Consider the following 15,764-nt stretch of genomic DNA (forward strand, 5'->3'; position numbering starts at 1 on the left):
CATGAAATTTTACGTTGCACATTTTAAGATTTGCTAGCTCACTATAGCGTAGAAATCCTGCAAACGCTAACAACATAATTGTACATAATCTTATACATTTGGTAAATGTGAACGACCATTTCCGAACTTCTGGATGATTTTCTGTAGATGCGTTGCAGTAATTGGTTCTTTTTTAACGGAAGGCCTTGCAAGAATCCTCCTGGCTCCTTCCATCATCATTTGGAATAATTTGTCGTCACATGGGTTTTTTAACAAGCTTAGATCGTGAAACCACTTAATGCTATAAAAATGAGCACACAAAACTGAATATGACACTGATTGTTGCACTAATCCATTTAAATACACGGCCACTGATGTAACAGTTTCGGGTAGATATTGACAATGATTTTCGATGAACCATTCTTTGAACTTCTTGAAATATATCCGTTGTATTTTTTGTTGGTCGATGTTGATTTGCTGCTCTTGATGATTTGTAGAATCTCTTCATCGTACCCAGAAAATTTCTTATCTCTATATGTGAATCGTTGTATCGTGTCCCATGAAACTTCACCTGAAATTTTGATTTAAATTATTCTTTCAATTTCATTTCTATTATATCAATATAAAAAAAACATCTGCTAGCTTACTATCATGCATTAACCTTTTTTTTACAACAATCTGCTATTACTACTTTTTTTTAATACCAAACTACTACCGTATAAACATTTGTTAATTTCCCAAATTTATAAAAATGAATGATTCAAAGTAGATCTTTAGTTCTAAATCTCTAAGACATGTACTGGAACAATTGAATCAAAATGCTGCTGCGTCAAATCAGGAACTTTTAACTTCTGCTTCTCTCCGGCAACTACAGTTTTTAACAGAATTAAATTATCACTGATACTTTTACTGGAACAACTTGTTTGTTTCATAACTGAATCTTTCACATGCCAATCATATGCTTGCATGATGTACCTATAAACTGCGACACCGTCACTGTATTATCAGCTGCATTCTACTGGAACTACATAATTATACTGGATCCACTCTGCTCACACTCATCATATGCATCGATTTTTCAGCATAATTCATACACAATCTATTCTTAAAATCAAAACGTTTGAATTGAATGGTGACTTTGCGAAAATACTTGCTTTATCCGAACCGCTCTTAAAAAAGTTTGTCGGCATATTAAATTTTATGACTTCTTTCACGAAATCATAATACTTTTGTTCTGCGTAATTCCACAACAAATGCCAGAATAATGCTGATTTCCACTTTGGTACTATCAATACACCTTTTGCTTTACATATTATCATATAATTTAAAACTCTAGATACTAATCCGATAGGTGGTACTAACCAATTGTTTTCACATGACCAGTCGAAAGCAAAAGCATCTACACCATAGGTATCTGGAACCCAAAATCTTGAATTGAATCTCTTGACTTTTTTATTTTTATCGTCAGCAAATCTGTCGATTGTAAATGGACCCCATTTTTTATCGCGCAATTGAAAAATATTTTCAGAGATAGACCAAGTATCATAATCAAAAATTTTACTAAAATAATCTGCTTGAACGTTTTCTGTTCTTGGGATCCACTCCATTTCTAATGAAATACAATTTCTTATGCAAATATCATAGATATTTACAGCTAATTCGTGTAGATCATGCTTCATGCTACCTGCTTGAGAAATATGAATGACATTTTGATTATCACTGTAAATTTTAACAAGTTTGCCTGTTAAATGATTTTTTAAACTTTCTAAAATAAACTGTACTGATTTCAATTCTCTCCATGTGGAACTTTTCTTACATTCGTTTTCTGAAAACATGTTCTGTACAATCTCTAAAATGTCCCCTTGTATGAAGCCTGCACTTGCACATGCGCTTGCATCAGAAAAAAATATTCGCTCTGGTGTTTTATTGATGGGACTAACAACCATATTTGGTAATAACTCACAGTTCTTTAACCAAAACTCTAATTCTGCTCTAACATTATGTGGAATCTTAAAATGCAAATCCCAAGTAATTCTCTGACAAACTGCCATGCATAAATGTCTTGACATCATCTGACATATGTTACCAAACGCTGGAATGAGTGAAATGATCTTACCTAAAACTGAGGCTAAATTTCTTGCCGTTGTATTCTGCTGTAAAAGAATAGCCTTTATCTTATCTAGAATATTTTGAATCTTATTACGTTGTGTATTTGGTACCTGTATGACACCTTTCTGTAAATCCCAGGTAAATCCTAGCCAGTCTAACTTTTGTGTAGGATAAAACATTGACTTTTCATAATTAGGCAAAAACCCGGCTTGTAAAAGAGTCAATAATACAGAATTAGAAATGTGATTACATTTTTCTTGTGTGGCGCATGCCCAGCCGTCATCTAAATACACTATGATAGGGAAACTTTGAGACCTCCAGTAGTTTACTAAAGTCCGTACAATTTTTGTAAAAATGTGACCAGCTGAAGAAAGACCAAACGGCAAAACTGTAAATACGTAATACTTTTGAATACCGTCTTTAAACCATGAAAACCCGAGATATTTCTGATGATCAGGATGAATGTTTATACGATGATAACCGGAGCGCAAATCGAACTTGATCATGTAATAACCTTTTCTGGCGTACTGTTTAGCTTCATTGACCCCCTCGAATTTGATTTTTTGTTTTAATACAAACTCGTTTAGGTGTCTTAAATCTAGCACTAATCTTTGTTTTCTGGTCTCACTGACTGAAACTGTCAACGGATTTACAATATATGGAATATCTGTAACTTCTATTACACATCCATTGCAAACTAATTCATTTATAGCTTTTGCAACAAAATCAGCATTATCAAAAGCAGATCTGTTGTATTTTAAAATTTTTGAAGAAGGCTCTTGAATGAAAGGTATTACATAGCCATATTTAATTGTGCTTAACACTAGTTCTGAGGAGTAAATTTTTCTCCCAAAAATCAGAATGATTGGTCAATCTGTTTTGTTTTGTTTTTTTTTTTTTTACAACATTTTCACTTTTAGCAAATTCGAACTTATCATGTGTATTATACTCAACTTGTTCAACTTGACTGCTGTGAACTGGAACCTGCGCTTGCGACAGCTGCTTGTTTTCCACGAGGGAGAACTGGCTTGAACGGACAGATTCTTGCTGTGTGTCCGGGCCTTTTACAATAGAAGCAGAGTCCGTCGTTAAATTGCTGGGATGCTCCTTGGCTGAAGTTATCGTTGCGCTGTTGTGAATAGCTTTGGCTGAAGCCACGAAAAAAGGAACGTGCATTGAATCCACTCCTGTTGGATTCTCTTGTGTACGGCTTGTATTGGTTCCTCTTTCGAGATGCTCGTATAACTGCTGTTCGTAGCTTATTAGCGTCTTCACTATTATCAGCGAGAGGATCGTCAAGATACTCTTGTACGGTATCCCAACCATGTCTGTCTGCAATCTTTAAAATCTTATTTCTTTGGTTTAACGTGTTTATCTCTGACTTGATTAGTTTTTTCAATTTCTTGAGTTTTGCCTGCATGCACGAGCGATTCTATATTCTTTAATGTTATTATTCTTTCTGAATTAAAGACAAACTGAATTTTTGTTCCCTCTTGTTTAAACTCGAACTTCTTTGGCTGACAAGCATTTGAATCTTTCAATTCTGTTTTTTTCATTAAAGTTATAACTCACGCTAGTAGAAGGTCCCGGAGGTACTGGTTCGGCAGACTGAGTTTTGCGTATTTCTCCCAGAATATCTTCCTTCTGTTGTGCTAGTGCTTTAGCAAGTGATGTATTAAATAACGAAACAGCATCTGCTGTAGAAATATCTTGTTCTTCTTGCAGAATTTTATCGTCAAAATCCAGATCTTGTCCCTGTTCATCAATCATTTCGTGGAACTCGTGTATCACGTATACCCGTAGGTTATAGCGAGACTCGATAATCGAACATGAATGAGTGAGGATATATATAGTATGTGATCACGTGATAAGTATGGAATGCAACGAATTTAATTTTATGCATTTGAACTAAATAAAAAAAAAAGATCATAAAAATAATTGATACATGTACCAAGGTAATAAATTTTATATTCCTGTTGCTATAGTCCCTACTACCATATTTAACTTTGCATCTAAGATGAATTAAAATTGTACACAAGTACAACTTCTGCTTGACCTCCTAAGGTTTTATGTCTCTCCTTTTTGACCAACTTGACAATTTGCATTCTGATGAAGACCATCTCTGTTAGAAACCAGACAACAATATAAATCTACTTCAAAATGTGTTGGTGATCTGATGACTTTTTAGCTAACCTGAGCTGAAAACTCGATTGAGTTTTTCTGATTATATTTTGTCTGGCGTCTGTCTGTAAACTTTTCACATTATTGACTTCTTCTCAAGAACCAAAGGGCTGATTTTAACCAGAGTTGATACAAAGCATCTCTTGGCTAAGGGGTTTCAAGGTAATTCAAATAAAGGGTAACACCCTCTTTCAAGGGGAGATAATAATTAGTGAAAATTTTGTGTCATCTTTCAAAAATCTTCTACAGAACCATTAGGCCAGAAATGTTTAAACTTATGTGAAACCTTCATTACATAGTGTAGATTCAAATTTGTACAAATCATGACCCCGGGGGTAGGGTGGGGATCAAAATTTTACATGGGAAAATTTGAAATCTTCTTCTCAAGTACAACAAAGGTGTGATCAGTCATATTGATATGGAAGCATCATCAGCTAGTGTAGATTCAAGTTTGTTTAATTGATGACCCCCAGGGATAGATGGGTCCACAATGGGGGATCCCCCCCCGGTAACTTTTCAATACTGAACTGAGTTGTGCTTTTACCTAGCCAATGTGCTCGGTAAGCAATGTGGCCCATGGGCCTCTTGTTTATTATAACTTAAGATCCAGAGGCTCTATTGAATACCATGTGGTACTTGTTCCTGAGAATCTTCTGAAATTTTAACCCCAAGGTATTGGTTTCCACTTCATATTGAAAGTTTTGTGCCAATTAAATTACTGTTTCCATCTAAATAATCTTGGTATTAAAACAGAGACATTCTTAAAATCAATCAAGAAGGAATATTTAGCCATATTAAATCCTGAGAAGAGGACCCATGGAGCATGTAATGAATATGTGCTAGTTTACCATGTTTACAGTAGAAAATACATAACTAAGTAGAATTTTTCAGCATTTATGTATAAATATTGTGTCTATATACAGTACAATCTAAATTGTATCAAAGACATCAGCTAAGATAAAAAATATGTTTCAAACACCAAACAACTGTAATTCTAGAGAATATTTTAATAACCGTTTTGATGACTCGGTGTTCAAAGGGAGTAAGATGAAATTTATGGTAAACAAAAAACTGAATTTTAAAAATAAATCATTACTAAAAATTTAATAAATTGGAAGTGTTTTTCAAAAGTATGGAGTACTCAAACCAAACATGAATGGAAAATCAATGTTATCTTGAACAAAAACATGAAATGAAAAATGCTTACAAGAGTTCTGACTTTTGTAAACTACAGTAATTGACAATACATTGAATACAATGATGATCTGAAAATGTAATATATCACATTAACAAAATTCAACAAAGTAAGACGCAAAACATTTAGTCGCAATTACGGTAGTCAATGACAATGTCAAAATCCCAAGGCTTCACCATCATTGAGGACAACAAATGGCATGACCATATATCACCATATATCACATTAACAAAGCAGGGTTCTCACTAGGATTTTGCTAACTTGAGTCCCAGGACTCAAGATTTCTGAGAAGGTTGCGTCCCAGCTAAATTTGATGCGTCCCAGAAAAATTATGTTGAGTCCCAACTAAAATATTGCAGTATTCTTCCATCCAAACATCAATAAAAATCTTTATCATTTTATCAGTTTGTTTACGCAATATTAACATATTCAAGTATATAAACTGGTAATGCATTCAAGCCATATTCTAAAATACACGCGTAATCAATTGCCATAAAAATAACTTGGTGATTATAAAGCTAAAATTAACTGTTGCATAATCAACTAGTACCCAAAAGTTGACTGTGTACAATCACAGGTGTCATGTGCAATGAGGCGTAACTAATCCTGTCGGTCGTCTGCACTGGGTGAAATTCACGAGATAATCAAGCCCCATTGTGTATACAAGCAGTAATTATGGTTTCTGCATGTAGATAACACTCAAGATTCAAAAGTGTTTTTTTTTTTAAGTTTGGCATGCGACACTATTATGACTGGACTAATAAACATGAAATATCTTATGATCAATCCCTGTTTAAAAAAAGTGAAATAAGTACAAGAAAAGTTGTTTCTAATGGATAAACTTTATGATAGTTACATGAAGGTTTCGATTAAATATTTCTTTGACAAATCCTAACATCTAAATTCCCCGTTTTCGAAATCTCCCGAATTTTCTCGCTAACGAGGACGCGTCCGATCACGAGTCCGCGGACGCATCGTTTTTAAGAACCTTGCGTCCCAAGGAATTTTACTGCGTCTAGGACGCAGATTCTTGCGTTAATGAGAACCCTGACAAAGTATGACACAAAAAATTCAGTCACAATATCAGTCAATGACGATGTCAAAATCCTGAGGCTTCACCATCATTGAGGACAACAAATGGTATGACTTTATGGATGTGGTCTATATACCTAGAACACTGTCTTGTAGAGAGCGACTCCCAGAAACTTCGAATTCCTTGAACAAGCTGATCCTTTGTTCTTGGCTTTGTCACTGTTTGCAGGTGATACTTCATAGAAGCCCACACATTCTCGATGGGGTTTAAGTCTGGCGAAGAGGCTGGAGTCTTCATTACTTTATCCAACATTCCTTTTTCTGCCATCCATTCCTTAGTTGACTTCGATGTGTGTTTGCTGTCGTTATCCTATGATAACAAAGATATTCAAATTTAAGTGCAAATCATAGCATACTGGACATCTACTACGTCTATATACTGTTAGCCTTTATTACATGAAAAACATCCAATTCATGCTATAAACATAACAAAATCTTTAATACTACAAAATAAATCACAATTAAAATACAGGGTTTATTTTCTATAGTTGCATTGTTAAAGTAACATACTTGAAATGATAAGTAAACTCTCACCTGGTACAATCGATACCCATTAGGAAATTTGTCTTCCACAAAAGGCAGAAAATTCTGTTGCAATATCCCCTGGTAAATCAGAGAGTCCATGACTCCATTAAAAATACAGATGTTTGTTCGTCCATGGTAGGAAATGCCTGCCCATACGTGGACCTAAAATACACATGTCATTATATATGAATTTGAAATGTTCCTATTTCCCTTTTATTGGAAAATACATTGATGTAATATGTAAATTACAGAATGGGAAAGGAGTATTTTGACTGTAACTTCAACATTATTACCATCTGATAAAAGAGAAACAGATTATGTGCTTCTTTCTGTTTTGAAAAAGGGACATTTAATTTTAAAGAAATAATATGAGCCAGTGTATGAGAAAAGGGGTCTTATGACATAACGTCATAATGCACAGAAAACGTCATAAACGTCAGAATATTGCGCGACGTCTGCATTTTCAAAGACGCTCCATTTCAAAGTGGAAATAGATTACCTACGCTATTGAACGTTATCAGTTGACCATAGTAGTCACCACCATCATGTGATCATGGATGAGGTCAATTCTGAATTTCAGGTATTTATTTAAGATAATTTTACACATGTATGTACAATTTAGTCAACAATTATTAAGATCGATTATGTAACCTACCGACGCTACGTACAGCTATAAAGACCGGCATGGAATAAGATATTGTATAGCTGCTATAGATAACAGGTATTACAAGTTTTATGAAACATCAATATATTAATTTAATACCAAGGAAATAAATATAAGATTAAATCCGAAATGAACTGCAAAAAATGAATCAACATGAGCATGTGAGTCTTATTTTCTCGGTCAGACAGGGGCGTAGCTTCCATTGTGGCAATAAGGTAACTGCCATCACCCCCTCCCATAATTAACAATACATTGCAGAAAATATTTTGTAATATTATCAGCAAATCTTTAATGTACGTTCATATCATCAAGATTGGGCTCTACCTCCTTTACCGAAAAACTCCAGGCAGGTAGTGATGGGAAAATATTAAAAATCGATGAATGTTTGACAATTATAGTTTTGACGAAATAAAAACTAAGTTTGATAAAATGTGTATTCATCTGAAAATGCGTTACAGTTTTAGTAAACATATTGATTAACTTTTTAACATCACCAGAAATCCGAGGTCGGTGAGCTTTTAAATACTTTCATATATAATGTATAGTATCATATCCACGCTATGAAATTGGTAAAGTTGACGAAAATTCTGTGCAGGACAAGTATGATAATTGCATTTTAAAACCCCTAAATCCATTTTCTGCCCGGGGGGGGGGGTCAGTCCACTAAACCTCTACCAGGGCTCTGTTTAACTTTTGGACCTACTGGGGGCTTGAAGCGGCCCATAACCCCGGACCCTATGGTTTGACTCTATAGAATGTATTTAAAGTCAAGCTACGCCCCTGTCAGAATAATGCAGCTATGATGCGTTAAAGTAATTTCTCACATCACTTGTAAAACTGCATTGTTCGGTAATAAACTGAGAAAACAATACACACGCGCACACTGCAATGTGCGCGTGTGTATTGTTTTATAAGTTTATTACCGAACAATGCAGTTTTACAAGTGATGTGAGAAATCACTACAAGGAATTTACTTATAAATAACTTTTAGTCCATATCCACGTTATTATAAAAAGAAGAAAAACAAGTCACCGGCACAATAAATGTTCACATATATGGTAACTAGTCGGACGAGTGTTTGGATTTCTTACAGAACTACAACTTTCAGATTAGATGTTATATATTAAGATTTTAACACACAATTACGTTTTGTACAGTATTTTCAATTTTACGTTTACAAATTGCTTTAAATTAATCCTTGTACTTTCTTTAAATAGTTACATGAACATTAATGAATAAAAACGTCCAATAGATATTTTAAATTTCCCTCTGTTTACGCGGTGCTTAGCATCAGAGTTGTCATAACTCTCAGAATATTGACGGACAGACTAGATAAAGTCTACAAAAAATCAAATAAATAAAAATAATAATGAAGATAAATAAATAAAATTAGAGAAAGAGAGTATATACGAATTAAAAAGTAAATCATATTCTTTTCTCCAGTTTTAAATAGTTGAACACAAATCAAGATTAAAAGAATAGAAATTAAAAAAAAAATTATAATAATAAGAAAACCATACATTTTTTGCAAAATTCTACTATTTAAAATCAAAGTGGATCTTTCAAATTTAATTCTATGTCATTTATATAGGACTAATACATTTAATAATTATAAATGAACATGAAGTACATTTAGGGGATAGATTCGTTAAATAAATCAAGTAATTTATTATATTTCGTCGATTTCAAAGATTTAATAGTCTTTTAATTTTTAGGAACTAGATGATCTTTTCAATACACACTTTGGGTTGGAATCAGCTGCCAATTCACACTCAGATTTTGAGGAAGATCGTTCAACAAGCGATCAGGACGATACACCCTCTGATCCGAATAGATTAGACCGAATACGCAATTTTGTTCTCTCTCAATCAGGAAATGAATTGTCTGACTGTGAGAGTGAAAATGAAAATGACACCCCTTCAGAACTGAATGACATTAAACAAAATTGTAAATGTGGTCAGCGTTGCTTTTCAAAGTTTGAGAATTCCGTAATTCTTGACCATGTATTTAATGTTAGAGAAATGGAAAAAGATGTAAAAGATTTATACATCATGGGTTCTATTAGCATTGCCGGGTCATCTGTCACTCGAAAAGGATCAAGAGTCCGGAACTCGTACCACTACAGTTTTAGAAATGTGAAAATTTGTAGATCGACTTTCCAGTGTTTATTTGATGTCGGGAAAAAGTCTCTCTCTAATCTCTTGAAACATTATTCAGCAAATGGGGCCGTCCCTAGACGACATGGAAATCATGGAAGGAAGCCGAAGCATGCAGTCAGTTTTGACGATGTACAGAGAGTGGTAAATTTCATTTTGGGCTACGCCGAGGAACACGGCCTCCCTCAGCCTGCAGCCCCTAGAGGTAGGGATGATGAGCCTCCCATTTTTCTTCCTTGTAATTCGACGAAGAAAGCTATTCATGGCCAGTACAAGTCGGCATGTGATACAGATGATGTAAGGAAAGTAGAGTACCACACATTTACAAATATATGGAACTCCTGCTGTTCACATATTAAAATATGCGGTCCTCGATTTGATGTTTGTCATAAATGTGAATTGCTGAGGAAGAGGGTACTTGATGCAAGATCAGAAGAAGACAAATTAGAGGCCTTAAGACAATTTCAAAATCACATCGATATAGCACAGAAGGAAAGATATCTCTACAAAAAACTGGTTAAAGATTCGCTAGAAGAATTGCAAGATATCGATCGCCAGGAACACCATAACCAACCGTTATCCTCTGATATGACTAAAGTTCACTATACGTTTGATTTTAGCCAAAGTGTTGCTTTGCCTCATCATGCACGTCAGATGGGACCCCTATATTTTCTTACTTTAAAGAAAGTACACATATTTGGTTTTCGAGTTGACGACAAACCTATGCAATATAACTACTTGATCGGGGAAAATGAAACACTTGGACTGGATGGAACGCATTCGCATGGTCCAGATACTGTTATTTCCTTGGTGCATCATGGCCTTGGCAACTATGGTTATGGAGAAAAAGAGTGCTTGATACATGCTGATAATTGTGCAGGTACACACACACACACTCTCTCTCTCTCTCTGTTTATAACCGTAAACCGTATCACGATTATGTGTAATAATCTTTTAATCCAGTGTACAATATTAAATGTAGAAATATTACTAAGCAAAAGAAAGCAGTTTTACAACAGCACCTCATCTCATTGATGCGTTGTAAGTTTTTTAAACACAAAGAATCTAATATATTATTTTGTTGCAATACCATTTATAATTTTTTTTTAATAAATATTCCGCCTTTAGAATATTAAATCTCTAATGTTAATTTCCAGGGGTGGGGGTGGGGGGGGATATTATAATTTATGACATATTGACTCTGTATGAAGGCAACCTAGGGGCTTGTATATTTAAAACTAAATGGCGAGAATTTTAAGCAGTATATGGACAGTATTTGTTAATTTTCATTTGGGTTTGAATCATGTTTGAGTGCATGAATGAAAAAAAGTATTTGTACGTTTCACTTACATCAAGATAAAATGCCATTTAAAGATAAATACAACATTTTCTAGTAAATTATTGTTCCTGTATTTTCAGGTCAAAACAAGAACAAGTTTTTGATTGCGTACTTTGCATGGCGAGTGATTACTGGTTTGCATCATCAAATTACTTACCTGATGCAGGTAGTTGGTCATACACGATGTCTGATTGACGCAGGTTTTGCAAGGGCAAAAAAGCTGTTCCGTCGCACAGACTGTGATAGTATGAGTGAACTTCAGAGAGTTTTTGATCATTCTTCAACAACAAACAAAGGTATTCTCTACGACAACGGAAGAGAGTCTACATGGAAATACTACGGTTGGAAAGAGTTTTTGGGCCGTTTTTTCAACTCATTACCTGGTATTTCAAAATACCACTCTTTCCGATTTCATGTGGACTTTCCAGGATTTGTATTTGTAAAAGAAAATAGTGATTCGGCCGAGAAAAAAATCAAAATATCAAAACCAGATGGACTTCAGCAGATTCCGGGAAATTTTCCTAGGGAACTTGCACCCCTCGGAATGTCTAGAGAAAGAGCTCAGTATCTTTATAAGAAGGTCAGACCGTATGTACGTCCAAGATGTCAAGATGAATTATGCCCTCCAGCCCAGACTGAAGAATAGCTTACCTAGGCTATTTATTTTCCATTAAAAATGTGACAAATGCCATATTTTGTTTATTTCACAAACAACAAATATTGATTGTTAAACATTTTTTTGAAAAATAGAATTAATGCAAAAGAAAAACAATTTTAAATAGTACTCTGTTCATTAAAACCGTAATTTCACCGGGGTTGATATATGACGTTTTTGACGTCAAAATACAGGATTATGACGTTTTAGCCATTTTTGCACTCTTTTGTAACCATAAAATGAAGCACTTATCATTAAGATATACTATTAAAACTTATATATTCTGATTCCTTGCGTTTTATTCTACAAGAATCAGCAAAAATCTGATTTTGTGATTTTTATGTCATAAGACCCCTTTTCTCATACACTGGCTCATATATATTTTTAGTGTAAAATATGATTTATTTATCAGATTATCACACCTTATAAGCATGTTTGGGTTTGGGTTTTCTGGAACATTTCTTTTGGATTTTCGAGCCCTCCTGATGAAAGAAAAGCCTCCCATTTGCAGACATTTCAACAGTGCTCTCATCAACAAAAATCACATCTCTAAAGTCGTCCTTACGATTAAGTGAATCTAAGCACCACTGAAGCCGAATCTAAAAAAAAATGAATTATTAAAAAACATATTACGGCAAGTACAGAGTATGTGAAATTTCTTACAGTAAATTTCATTTTGATTTACAAAGTTACAGGGACCTGGGTATTCTTGAGCAACAACCATAACATTAACTAATATTTATATATATATATACAGAGAGAGAGAGAGAGAGAGATACACAAGAAACAAATGCACATGCATTATTATATTCCAATCAACTATCATCTTTTTATATTATAACTTATACATATCATATGTGCATTAATCTACAGTAACATGTCTAAAGATCTATATTTTCCGTTCTTTAGCAGCTGTTTTGTAGACAACATATTCCTTACATTCTAAAACTGACTGAATATTTCAATGTCCAAATAAGTAACGTTGCCAAAAGCACATTATAAAAAATTACAGAAAAGCATTTATAATAATAATACATACCAGTTTGTTCTTGTTGCTGATGAGCTGACATGTCTTGGACACTACTGTCTTCCATCCGAGCTCCTGCCGTCTTTTTCTGATAAGGCTGCAAGACACTTTCAAGCCAAAGACCTCAAATAGTTTTCTTTTTAGTGTTTGGGTTGTAAGTTCATTGTTTTTAGAAATCCAACTGTCCATGAACTTCAAATGCAGAGGTTTCAATTTCACGGAATTAGCACCGACAGTCCTTGTTTTCCTTACAAAACCTCGGCCACATTTCCAGCGTTCTAAGAAATCATATATTCCCTGGCGACTTATCATGCAGTTGTGGTGAACACGTAGTCTTTCTCTAATTTTCTGGATAGGCATATTAGCTGCGTGGTATCGGACGATCGCTAATTTTTCTCCAGTTGACATTCTACCTCCTTTCGACTTCGGCGCCATTGTTCTGAATGATTCCGAAATATGATTTTTTTTAACAAAACGAAAGAAAACCTGATAAACGGAGAAAACGATAAACGGAAAACCTGATAAACGCAAAACACGATAAACGCAAAACCTGATAGACGCAGAATACGATAAACGCAAAACACGATAAACGCAAAACCTGATAAACGCACAACACGATAGGATTACTGATAAACGCAAAACACGATAGGAAAAACGGAAAACCTGATAGGCTACACGCACGATACGATAGGCCGGATACACGCACGATAGGACACGATAGAATTGTCAAGAATAACGTTGCGGGTACTGTACATCGTTTCATATTCCAAATTATGACTGAATAGTTTGCTTCATGGAAAAGAAATCAATTTCTGAAGATAGGTAGTTCTCATTGAAAAAGGCGAAAAAGGTGACGTCGTAGAACGTCACAGAGCAGCAGTTTACGATACAATTTTCTGTTGTACTCTGGAAAACGTCAGAATAAAATCTGAAAAGCTTGTAAGAAACATGAAATATCTCAAAACGGTTCATGCATATGTGTGTGTAAATGGCCCAGGCGGTATTTGAATGATAGAGACTCTCTATCAGACGAGGATGATCTGTGAGAAAACGGTTTTCTGTAAAGAATCAACCCAAAAACGTTCAGTTAGTAATGTCTTGGAAAGAGAAAGGCGTTTCACGGTTGCTGGTCTTGTGAAAGCATAGTTAAGCGGTGAAAAAAGAAAACATTGACAATCAAAATTATGCTACCGGAACAATTGTTAACAAAATGAATTTCAATTGATAGAGACACGTTTTAAATGAGCAGATATTGCACCAGACTGTGTGAAATGCATAGGGGGAATATTCTGAGAATCTCATGACGCTATATTTTTGACGTTATAATATTACTTAGTTTGCTCCGAGGTAACCAAACATGTTGATTTTAAAATAAAGTAAATTGATTTCTATTAAATCGAATGGAATGAAACTTCACACATCAACAAAATAAATATTTTTACATGTGATAATGTGCTTGTATTAAATTTCTTGAAAGTAGTACAACGAGGATTGACTTTGTCCACGAACTTTTCGAACAACCCTCGTATTAGAGTACATACCAAATAGAAGTTTATGAAAGTTTCCACCAATACCTTTCTTATAGATTTTATACATTAATGCAGATCTCCATACAGTATCAAATGCTTTGAAAAGTCAACATAACATACATCCAGGTTTTCTTTCTTTTTACACAAATACTTATTGACAAGTTTTGAGTATAAAAATGTTATCAGTGGTTCTATGATTTTTCCTAAATCCACATTGATCTTGACTTAATAGATTATTATTTTCTATGAAGTTATTTAAACGTTGTTGTAATATACTTGTGAAAAGTTTCCCCATACAACTAGTGACACATAAACCTCTGTAGTTATTTGTGTCATTAGGGTCTCCACTTTTGTACAGGGATGTGATCATTGATAAGTTCCATGATTCCGGCATTTTGCCATTATTCAGTATAACATTAAATACTTTTGCTAATAGTGGTAATAGAACATCACTACTTGTTTTGATAAATTCATTCAAATTCGAAGACTTAAAAAAATTACATTTTTTGAACAAATGGTACGCATTTTTTTGGGAGTGTATATGTAAAAAACGATATTTGAGGAAAATTTATCTCTCTCCACCCCTTCCAATTAATTTATTTATTGCCCCCCCCCCCCGAATTTGCAGAGTGTTTAAAGTATGCACTGAAGCAAATAAAAAATGATTTCGGACCCCCCCCCCCCCCCCCCAGAAAACGTGTACCTCGCGCCTGTACATGTAGCTTACTATCAAAACTTGTTATTGCAGTACTGCAGAACAATCAAATTTTGATATTATAACGATTAGTGAAACACATACATTTTGATAATAGCAAAGAAAATAACTCATTATTAGTTAAAGGATATCATCCATCTATTCGTTTTCGCCGAAATACACGTAGGCATGGAGGAGGAGTTGAAAAGTATATATTCGATGAACTTGAATTTTATGAGCGTAAAGAATCTAGAAATTCTATGGTCAGAAATACATGCCATGAAGAAAAAATTCTTGTAGGTGCATTGTCGAAATATTTCAAAAAAATATTTTGATACTTTTGGCGACAATATATATATAACTAGATGAAATCCCGCGCAAGCGCGGGGAATTGAATTTATACCACTACCGACAGAAAATATATTGTAGTTTCTACTGACAGCCTACAGGGTTATAGCAGGAAGAAATACTTTGTTCAAAATGCCGCATGTGTGTCTCCCCCCCCCCCTTTGTAAAATTTTGAAAAAATAACAATTTCATTAATTGGTGTTTATTGTGAAACCTGTTATACTATGTAATGGATATGTTGTATGCTCTTATTTCATTTCCGTCAAGGATA

General features: G+C 34.4%; 1 protein-coding gene across 1 annotated transcript; it reads left to right on the plus strand.

Moving 5' to 3' along the window:
• The first annotated feature begins 9,444 nt into the window (after window positions 1–9,444).
• On the plus strand, window positions 9,445–11,923 carry LOC133184891 (uncharacterized). The gene is made up of 2 exons (XM_061319965.1): window positions 9,445–10,781; window positions 11,321–11,923. Exons 1-2 carry the CDS (start codon window positions 9,767–9,769, stop codon window positions 11,884–11,886), a joined length of 1,581 nt encoding a protein of 526 aa, XP_061175949.1. The 5' UTR covers window positions 9,445–9,766; the 3' UTR covers window positions 11,887–11,923.
• The last annotated feature ends 3,841 nt before the right edge of the window (window positions 11,924–15,764 follow it).

This window comes from Saccostrea echinata, unplaced genomic scaffold (assembly GCF_033153115.1).
Source record: "Saccostrea echinata isolate AGI-Se365-2 ecotype Australia unplaced genomic scaffold, CSIRO_AGI_Sech_v1 ptg000011l, whole genome shotgun sequence".
In the NCBI taxonomy this organism is placed as follows: domain Eukaryota; kingdom Metazoa; phylum Mollusca; class Bivalvia; order Ostreida; family Ostreidae; genus Saccostrea; species Saccostrea echinata.